The following is an 11,039-nucleotide window of genomic DNA, read 5'->3' as shown; positions in this document are numbered from 1 at the left end:
CGCTGTGTGTATGGGGGGGTCACTGAGGGGAGCTCCCCCGGGCTCGCTGTGTGTAGGGGGGGTCACTGAAGGGAGCCCCCCCGGGCTCGCTGTGTGTAGGGGGGGTCACTGAAGGGAGCCCCCCCGGGCTCGCTGTGTGTGGGGGGGGTCACTGAGGGGAGCCCCCACGGGCTCGCTGTGTGTAGGGGGGGTCAGAGGGAATGAGGGGAACCCCCCCGGGCTCGCTGTGTGTAGGGGGGGGTCACTGAGGGAAGCCCCCCTTGGCTCTCAGTGGTTCCCGTGTGCTAGGTTGGGGGCCGGGCCGGGGGTGGCGCTGGCCGCCCGTTGCTCCCCTCTCCCTCCCTCGGCCGCGCGAGCCAGTGCGTTTGGGCGGGCTGGCGGGGGTGGGAGCCGAGCCGAGCCGAGCCGGGGCGGGCGGCGATTTGCATGAAAGGCAGACTGGGAATGAGCTGGAGCGGCCGCCTCTCCGCGCACGCAGAGCGGGGGTGGGGGCCGGAGCCGGAGGAGTCTCCGCCTCAGGGGAACGCGGGAGAAGTCGGGGCAAAGTTTGCCGCCGCCAGCCGGGGCTGCTGAGGGCGCCGCGGGGCCGGGCTCCGAGCGAAGCCAGGCGCCAGGCTCCAGCCCCGCTGCCCTCGGCCCTGTGCGCCGCCGCCCGGCGGAGGGGGGCCCAGGGGGCCGCCGCCAACTTGAGCGGGGTCTCGGGCGGGCTCGGAGCGAGGGGCCGCCCGCGGCGGGAGGCGGCAGCGGCTGGGAGGGGCGCTGCCTCCCGGAGCGCCGGGCAGGGGAGCCAGCATGTCCTCCATCCTGCCCTTCACTCCCCCCATCGTCAAGCGGCTGCTGGGCTGGAAGAAAGGGGAGCAGAACGGGCAGGAGGAGAAATGGTGCGAGAAGGCGGTGAAGAGCCTGGTGAAGAAGCTGAAGAAGACGGGGCAGCTGGACGAGCTGGAGAAGGCGATCACCACGCAGAACATCAACACCAAGTGCATCACCATCCCTAGGTAGGGAGAGGGCACCCGGGGGGGGGCCTCCACCCTGCCACAGGCCCCCCCTCTCTGCGCACACAGACCGAGCAGGGGCACCGCAGGGAGGAAGAGGTGGCACCCACCCACGGTCAAAATGTCCCTGCGGGGACATATGTGCTCCCACAGAGAGACCCATGTACACAGAACAGGGGGGAGGGACACAAAGAGAGACCTGCTGGGCACAACCTGTGGGAATAGGCACCTTCAGGCACACGTGGGGCCCCATGCAGAGACACCTGTGTACCCTGAGGGGGGCATGCACAGATCAGGCATGGGTAAGAGATAGGTTTGCCCACAGCGAGAGAGACCTACATCCATACACCATCATGGGTGTCCTTGCAGAAGCATGTATTCGCACGCAGAGGTAAGGAATGGACACCCACAAGAGACATGCATAAACATATGGGCACCCACATAGATAGGTGCATTCTCTTTTATGCTTACACATAGCTACCTGCCAGTACACTGAGATGTGAATAACTGTATATACATCCATTTGGACACGCGTGGCTGAGACACATGTACCTGTAAATAGATGCAGACAGATGCATGCACCCACTCATGTTTGTGTGCATATTCTAGACGTTAAGCATACACCTAGGGTACTTTGAAAAGCAATACTATTACAGGTTTGTGTTAGAGGGATTTTTCTTTTCTCTCCAGTCAACTGCAATAGAAGTTTGGTTTTGTATTCCTTTCTTACAAACGATTGCAGAATACTTTGCATATTTAAAATTAAGAGGTCACAGAATTGTATTACAATCTGTTAACAGAGGAGACAGAAATTAAGAGGGGAACACAAGAAAGGAAAATGTTTTCAGCTAAGAGTTGAAAAAAGATGGAAGTATTCTGGATTAGTTATACTTATTGGTGATATTCTCTGTTTCATAGCCAAAAGTTTCACGCTGCTTTCTGTTACTGAATGAGAGAAATTAGTTTGTTTATGTCTCTTGCTCCGTTCAGTCGGACATGTCGCTGAAGAAGTGATTTAGGACTCTTGGATACATGTTTCCAGAGTAGGTGGTTGTAACCGCCCCCCCCCCCCCAAAAAAAAAAAAAAACAAAAACAAAACAAAAAACACACAACCAAGGAATGCAATTTGCACAGCTAAATGGGATTGCTGTTTGGGGGAGGAGTCATGTATATTGAATAACTGATTTTTTTCCCATATAGATTAATTCTTTATGCAGCATTTTAGGATTGATTCAGTATGATTGCACACTGGACTCATCGTAATGCACAGGAGAGGACAAATATTTAAATGATTACATATGTTTGATTATCTTTGAGGAAATCAAATCACTGAGAACATTTAATCGCTAAAATTTTGTTGATTTCTGTAAGCTCATTCAGATATCTGGCATTTTTAGTTTATTGTTTTTTGGAATAATACAGCATTGCTTTTTTAAACAAATGTTTAAGTTAATCAAGAACAGTTCAATGCTGTATAATTGTATGCTTCTGTGTGTTGATTCTCTCTTTTATATGTGCGCATGCACCCATATACTCTTGGTTGTCAGAATTATTTAATATGCAGTGGCTAGTACTCACAAAGCCGCATCAGTTGTATAAACCACTGAACCGAGTAGTTTTAAAATGTTATGTAGAATTGGAACTTTTCCGCCTCCCCTCCCCAGAAGAATACGTCCAAGCCCACCGAATACAGTTTTTCAAGATTGTTCGATATCTGCTCAGCTCTTCTCTACTGAATGACACTAGCTTAGAGTTTAGTGTAAATTCAAAATGACTCCACTGAAGTCTGTGAGACTACCCTGGGTTCTCTGTCCTTAAGCCTATATTTTGAAACTCATGGTAACCAGCTAAAGCTCTTCCCTGAAGTATTTGCTTACCTTAACCCCAAAAGTTCTGCTACTTATGTGACTTGCTATGTGTGTTGGGTTTCTGGTTTTAGTAAGGACTGACCAGTGCAGACCTGGGAGGGGAATCACCTGAAATTTACATCATTAACAGCACAGATGTTTGGGAAGGATTGGGAGTCATTTTCTGATATATTGTAATTCCAGGGAAACAAATAGGGATAGGGTGGGTGGGCAAACTTGTTTAAATTATTTCTGCGAAAAGGGAGTTTAAAATTAAGCATCAGCAAAAACAGTAAACATCACAAGCCATCAACATTATATGAGAACATTCTAGCTAATGCTAAGCATGCAGAGGCTAATGCTTATTTATATCTTACAGTTCTGCAAATTAACTTTCACCCACTAAAGTAAGCCCCCCAGCAACCATTACAATCTTTTATGTATGCTGACACGAGGCCTAATCCTGCAGTCCTTAATCCTTGACAGCAAAGGGAGTTTTCCCTGAGTAAGCCTGGTAGCATTTGCCTCTTTCAGCAATAGTTAATAGCTAATACAAAAGATTAACCTGCCCCTTTAGGTTCTTTTGCAATATGTTCTATAATAATAATAATCCCCATAATCAGGTAGGCCTGTGTTGGGCACTGTACAGACACCTAGTAAGAGACAGTCGCTGCTTGGAAGAGGTTACAGTCAAGGGATATAGGGGAAATGGCAGTATAGAGAGGTGAAATGACTTGCCCAAAGTTACACAGAAGGTCAGTATGTAGTGGTGTTATAGCTGTGTTGGTCCAAGGATAATAGAGAGACAAGGTAAGGTAATACCTTTTATTGGACCAACTGTTGGTGAGAGGGACAAGCTTTCGAGCTTACATAGAGCTCTTCTTCAGGTCTGGGAAACTAAATCAAAGTGCCATGGCTAAATATAAGGTCAATGACAGAACTAAAATTATAATCCAAGTCTCCTGACTCCCGGTCCAGTGCCTTATCCACTTGAGCACACTGCCTGTACTAAAATATCATTGGATAAGCCTTCCAGGCCATTTGTCTCTAATCCTCAGAAGGCAGCTTCTCTGAGTATTTTCATTATAAATACATTATTTCACTAGTTTGGAAAACAAATACTTTGGGAATAAAAGGGAGAACAACTGTTGGGGTTAGATCACACCATGCATTGGTTGTAGTGCATCAGTGAACCATATTCCATTGGAGGTAATACAGGGATGAATCTGGCCCAGTGAGAATAGGTTTAGTCCAAAATTAGCTGTCATAACCATGACATGAAACAAAGTTCCAGGCTGAAGATTGCTTGGGGCCTTCAGAAATGCTGCTCTTGGGAACTCTGAGCCGATGGGTATCTATGAGCTGAGGGGTGAAAACATTATCAACTGCAAATTCCTGATCCCAGTTGATATTAGCCTAGCACTTTGGCTGTAGTGACTGTGCAGTTTTTTAGACAAAACACTTTGAGCCAGATTTGTTAAGGGTGCAATACCAAGAAGCTAGAGAAACACTAGTGATTACTTGGAATCTTTTTATTTTAAGCTTGTGTGCTGTCTGTGTCTTTGTCTATGTCCTGAGGAAGAGCTCTGTGTAGCTCAAAAGCTTCTCTCTCACCAACAGATGTTGGTCCAATAAAATATATTACCTCGCCCACCCTGTCTCTCTAATATCCTGAGACTGACACAGCGACAACACTGCATATGTATGTTATTGTGTGCCTACTAAATTAACTACAGCTTTACAGCTTGTCATTTGCTGGTTGTTGGCTGGCATGGATTATTCTCCAAGAGATCTATCTTTAATATGATAGCTCTGGTGAAAGAACCTGTGGTAGCAGGAAGAGGGCTGGAGAGACTATTGCAGGATTGAGAGAGAGAGAAAGCAAGAGAGTGCGTGGAACAGGCATTCAGTTCAGCCTTAAGAATCTTAAGAAGTGATCTCGGGCCACTCACATACAGGTCCACTGTCTCCTTGGCCTGCTGGTGCTTTCTCCCATCCTCACCTGGCTCCCTTGCAGAATAGCTTATTTAAAGGGGCTTTGTCCAACCTTCTCTCACTGGCCACAGTCCTTCCTCCTCCAAAGGGGAGTTTCCACAGCATGAAGGGGGCTCTGCTTGAGAATGTATTAACTTTCAAGTGGATTCCCAGTGGCACAGCTGGGAGAGCAATGTACATAACACCCCAGGCCCTTGGTCATCTTCTCCTACATTTGAATCCCCAACCACAGAGGTCTTCAGTCAGGCTGAGAAAGCGGGAAGGTGTTGTGTGTGACCTTCTGCATGCAGAGGTGGAAATCTGTGCATTAATAATCAGATATGGTCACACAAAGCATGCCCTTGCTCTCCATTCACTTAACCCTAAGTACATTAGGCTTTCCCTCTCAAAACACTCCGCATTCTCCCTCCCCACCCCCCTGCTTCAGCACTGACATCTAGCATGGCTTCAGATGTGTTAGCCTGCATCTTAAAGAGCATTAAGAAGGCTTTTCATTCACGTTAAACTGACATTATTCAAAAACGTGCCCTTTTACCAGAACATAACCTAGTGATCGCTTCTTGTGATAGTTTTGCAAATGTCTGGGGTAGAATGGACATTCATGAGTCTTTCTGACCTCTCCAAAGTTGTATGCTACTGGAATATCTTCCTTGAACACAGATGCGTTCAAGGTTATGATGTTGCTGCTTTGCTCTAAAAATAGGTTTGAATCTGTCCTTCCTACCAGCCACCAGTTGGCATCACATTTTCAAATTCTTGGTGGCTGTAAGTATCGCTCTCTGAAATCAAAGAGTGTTGGTGTGGAATCGGATGGCATGCAACTACTCTTGCTGTACCCTCTGCAGACCGCAAACATGTCAACTTAAACTTCATCCTCGGGGAGAAGAGCAACAAGTTCATAAGTCTATTCCTGAACCTGTGATCTGTACTGGAATGGATTGCATTGTTTGTGCACATGCCAAGCATTTCAACGCTCAGCCCTAGAAACAAAAGGAGTTGGGGTGAATTGTAAGCATTTAATTCTTAAAATTACTAAATATGAGCGTACTGTGGAAATCTGCAATTTGTAGCAGATACTGATTAATTATTAGGAGTCATACAGTATACACATTTGTCTGTATGAGAGGAGACAATAAATGCCTTACTATTTCAAGAGTATTATTCATCGTGCACGCATGTGCTAAAACATAAGATCTTTCCAGTGTTGTGGCCTTCTTTACAGTGTGTATTTCTGTGCCTGTTTTCTTTTTTGATCCAATTATGGTATTTCTATTTAACATTGCAAGTGGTTTTTACAATAGCCAAGATTCCTCTATGTAAAGAATAAATTCAGGTAATGTTTTTTATTGAACCAACTTCCGTTGGTGAAAGAGGCAAGCTTTAAGTTAAGTTTTTTGTTAATTAAAATATATTTGGGAAGAGAGGATGAGTGTGAGTTCTTATAGAACTCATCTGATATAAGGCTAGAATGTAATGACTGAGTTGGAAACTCTGGATATTTTTTCTTTTGGAAAGAAATGGAACAAAATAAGGACAGGTCTACAAACTTTTGCTGATGCAAGCTACGTTGGCATAAAGCTGATGCAGTTAGTGTATTACTTACGTGCATACATACTTGGCTCCCTGTGCTGGTGCTGCACTTACTCACCAGGAATGCTTGTGTCAGTGCACAGTGCAGTGCACCATAGATTCCCAGTGTGAAACTCGCCACCATCCAGCGTGATATCTTTTGGGAAGTTTTGGCAGTGCACAGTGGGGCAGAAATGAGTCATGCAGGGGGGACTTGGAGCAACTTCCCATCATGCAATTTTCTCCATTCCATAATGTTATCTATATCCCATAATTTTTGCACCTTTCTTAAAAATCCCACAAACCCCTCATGGCTCTCCTTTCTGTCAGCATCTTTGAAAGAAGCATGAAGCCTACACAGCTCTGCACTATTGTCATGAGCGTTCCAAGTATAGGACGCACGATCCTCTGGTATTTGCAGAGCTGCAAGAAGAACCGAATCAGTGGGGAACCTGACGATTTTGTGTAGGACAGAATGCTGTGGGACGGAGCAAGAACCAATTTGAAGTTGTTGGTGGCATTCACGGAGCAGCATTCACAGTGGGGTGATGTTTCTGGGCCCAAGAAATGAGCACTGCCTGGTGGCATTGCATTGTAATACAGGCTTGGCATGATGAGCAATGGCTGCATAGCTTTGGATACGCAAGGCCACATTTGTGGATCTGTGTGCTGAATTAGCCCCAGCCCTGATTTCCCTAGTGCAGGGACACCAGAGTGAGAGCTGCACTGACAGGAGAAGCGAGTGGTGATCGCACAGTGGAAACTTACAATGCTGTCAGTGGGAAACCATTTTGGAGTTGGAAAATCCACTGCAGCGGCCACTGTCGTGCAAGTGTCTAGAGCCATTAAGTGTCTCTGGCTACGCAGGACTGTGACTCTCAGCAATGTGCAGGACATAATGGATGGATTTGCAGCAATGGGGTTCCCGAACTGCGGTGGGGCAATAGATGAAAATCATATGTTTATTTTGTCACCATATCACCTTGCCATAGAGTACATCAACAGAAAGGGCTGCTTTTCTATGGATATGCAGGCATTGTTGGATCACCAGGGACGTTTTACCAACATCAACGTTGGCTGGTCAAGGAAGGTGCATGACACATCTGTAAGAACACAGTACTGTTCAGAAAGTTGCAAGCAGGGACTTGCTTTCCCAACTGGCGGATTACCACTGGTGATGTTGAAATGCCAGTAGTGATCCTGGGGGACCTAGCCTCCTACCCCTTACTCCCCAGCTCACGAAGCCATGCACCACCTATCTCGACAGAACCAAGGAAAGATTCAACTACGGGTTCAACAGATGTAGAATGACAGTTGAGTGTGCTTTTGGTAGACTGACAGGGCACTGGTGTTATTTACTCACAAGATTGGATCTCCGTGAGGAAGAATAATCCCAATGGTTATAGCTGCCTGCTGTGTGCTGCATAGTATCTGTGAGCAAAGGGGGGAAAATGCTGCCAGAGTCTAGGTAGAGAGGCTCTTTGCTGAGTTTGAAGAGCTAGACACAAGGGCTATTAGAATAGCTCAGTGCTGAGCTATATTGCTCAGGGATGCTTTGAAATAGCACTTTAACAGAGAACCACAGTAATGCATCGTGGTGTACTGTGCTCTACCTGGCCCTGCTGTTTTGGGACCTGTTAGGAATTGTGTGCTGCTTGGCATGGTATCTGTGAATGTAACACTGTCGATGGAGATTTTTAAGAGCAGGTTAGACTAACCCTTGTCAGGGATGGTCTAGATAATACTTAGTCCTGCCATGGGTGCAGGGGACTGGACTAGATGACCTTTAGGGGTCTCTTCCAGTCCTATGATTCTATAATGCACCTATTAATTTTGTGGTGCTTGCATTACATTCATTTATTTTGTCACTGTTAATATGAGTTGTCATGCTGTACAGTAACAGGTATGTGGGTGCTTTCAGTACTGCTAGGCATTTTGCAGTATGCGTTTGGAACTCATAAAGATGAATTATTTTCCAAACAATAGAATTTTATTGAGTAACTAAAACACTGCAAAAAAAAAATCTGTGAAAGTTAAAAGCAAATACATTAAAAACTTAATATGTACAGAGATGTAGAAAGGGGCAAGAACATTCATGTCCATTTTGGTGCACACATGGCACCTATGGTACTCTCAGGTCAGTGTATCTGAAATTGTGCTTGTCCTTAATGTCCCCTGGGGTGGAGTGCTGGGGTAGGGATGCAGCCCCTGATGTCATGTGGAATGTTGGGGGAGGGGAGTCTAGGGGGGTACTATAATGGAGTTCTCCATGGATTGCAAAAGGAGGCAAGTCCGTGATTATTGAACCTGCAGGTCCACAACAGTCGTCATCTGTGTTTGCTGCTGGAGAAGCCCCATTATGTCCTGGTGCATTTTTTTTTTCCCTCTTTTTTTTTTTCTCCTCTCTCCTTTTCCTGCTGGAACTCCTGGGACATTCTCCTGTTTCCTCTTTCCTTCTCCATACAGTCTGCAATATTCACCCTCCAGGCCCTGATGCAGCACTGGCTTACAGGGTCTCACGGAACATATCATCCTGAGTCATCTTCTTTCTCCCCCTTATCTGGCTCAGGCATTCTCCGGATGCGAAGGGTGAACCCCTCGAGGCTGCAGTGGCAGCAGCTGCAGAGAAAGCACACAGAAGTGCCACTGTCACAATGGAAAGCGAAAGTTGAGACTCAGAATTCCCATCCCTTGCTCCCCTAAAGTTTTAAACAAGACCTATTTATTGATGCTTCTGCTTTGAAGTGCTTGCACACAGTGCCACTCACAACACCAGCCAGGATGATTGTGGCCTACCAGGGGTGAGGGAAATAAGGAGAGAATTGTTCGGTTGCATGAAACTCTGAGTATAGGGCAATGGCATTGAGTTGTGGCACCATTTTCCACAGGTGATAGTGATTTTAGCTGATATCTCACTCCTGAGGATGACAAAGGCACAGAGAGCACAGCTGCTGCTCATGTTCTGAAGCCACCTGGGCCTGTATGTTACTAGCTTGTTTACTGCAATAGTGCCTGCTGAAATTATCACTGACTGGCATGGGAATTTATCCTACTGTAGAGGAAGAAATAAGGCTGCCATCCATCGAAACCTTCGGGAGAGGATTGCAGCCAAAAGTTTCATTGAGATTTCTCAGGTGGATTCAAGGGACATCCCTGTGTACACAAACAAACTGCTCCGTGTGGCCTTCCGTGCCTATCTCTCTCTGCAGGGGAATGAAAAGCAGATGATAACTTTACCTCTTGTTGTTCTGCTACATTTTCTAGGATGAGTAAATGAATGAAAAGTCGATAGCTATGTCCTGTTAAGTTGGGGTTGCCATCAGTACACCATTGTAATGGAAAATAACATATACACAGTTACCTGAGGTTCTTTCCCCTGCATTGGGCTCACCCATGCTCAACTGCTGGGACTGACTGGACTGTGGTGGAGTCTGAAACAGGTCCTAGCTTGTGGCATATCTGGACCTCCCAGTCGCATATTCTCTATGATAGTCTTCTTCCTTCTCCTCTCTGTTCACAGCAGGTTCCTGTGACTCTGGTTCCTCAGAGGTATCCATAGTGGTGTGCTGGTGGGGTCTCTGCCAAGTATGGCATGCAGCTCTTTGTAAAAGTGGTAGGGCTGCGGCTCAGCACTGGATTGACTGTTGGCCTTCCTGGCCTTCTGATATGCCTGCCAGAGTTCCTTTGCTTTCACGCAGTATTGTTGTCCATCCCTGCTATATCCCTTCTTCTGCATCTCTCGTGCAGTATGCTCATAAATGTCCACGTTTCTACAGCTGATCCGTAGCTGTGCCTGCACAGGCCTTTCTCTCCACAGGCTCAGGAGATCCAAAATCTCCTGTCTACTCCAGGCTGGACTGCGTCTGAAGTGGGTAGCCGGCATGATCAGCTGGGCAGTTCCATGCAACAATGGAGAGCTGCTAGGTGTGCTCACAAAGCTGGACAATCAGGAAAAGGCTTTTAAAAAAATGGCAGGGTTTTAAAAGGTGATCCCTGGGCAGTGGAGTTCATAATTTATGACCAGAGCGGTCAGTGTCTGGCATTGTGGGACAAACTGCTGGAGGACTGTTGGGTTGACACTGTGTTACCTATGTCTACACTTGCTGTGTGTCCACCTCAGTACATCAACCATGTCTCCATGCTGCTTGGGTTGGTGGTGTTACGGCATCACCGTAACAGGCTACTTATGTTGGTGGGAGATGAATTTAAGTGTAGACACATGCACGACTAGGCCACTGCACGGCAGCTTACATTGACCTAACTTAGGCCTGGTCTACACTACAAAGTCTTCCACAGTGCTCTCCTCCCCTCCTCCACCTAGGTGTAAAATACCATTTAAACAGCAATAATGCTTAATAGGGGTACTCTTAAGAAGATGCTTAGGAGGTGCTAGAAAACCTTGTTTGGGCGTTCTTTATGTTGATAGTTGACCTTGCAAATTTTACAAAAATGTATCCTTAACCTTCTCCTTAAGATCATCTTAACATTACAAGTATGGAAATGCTAAATACAGTAAACAGTGGAACTAACTGAGGACAACTTTGTAGTGTATGCTATCTGTGAGCTTGCAAATATGTGGCTTCCTTTCAGTTCTGGTGTGCCATTAATATTTCTAACAGTCTCAGGTCTTGT

General features: G+C 46.4%; 1 protein-coding gene across 1 annotated transcript in view; it reads left to right on the top strand.

Moving 5' to 3' along the window:
* Positions 1–446: 446 nt before the first annotated feature.
* The window catches only part of SMAD3 (SMAD family member 3), a 105,971-nt gene continuing 95,378 nt past the window's right edge, over positions 447–11,039 (top strand). The window contains exon 1 of the mRNA XM_054042011.1: positions 447–998. Within this exon, the coding sequence (XP_053897986.1) occupies positions 793–998 (206 nt within the window). The 5' untranslated portion in view covers positions 447–792. The remainder of the gene's footprint in view (positions 999–11,039) is intronic.

Source organism: Malaclemys terrapin, chromosome 10 (assembly GCF_027887155.1).
Source record: "Malaclemys terrapin pileata isolate rMalTer1 chromosome 10, rMalTer1.hap1, whole genome shotgun sequence".
Taxonomy (NCBI): domain Eukaryota; kingdom Metazoa; phylum Chordata; order Testudines; family Emydidae; genus Malaclemys; species Malaclemys terrapin.
Note: the sequence above shows the minus strand (reverse complement) of the source record. Positions and strands in the feature narration are given on the sequence as shown.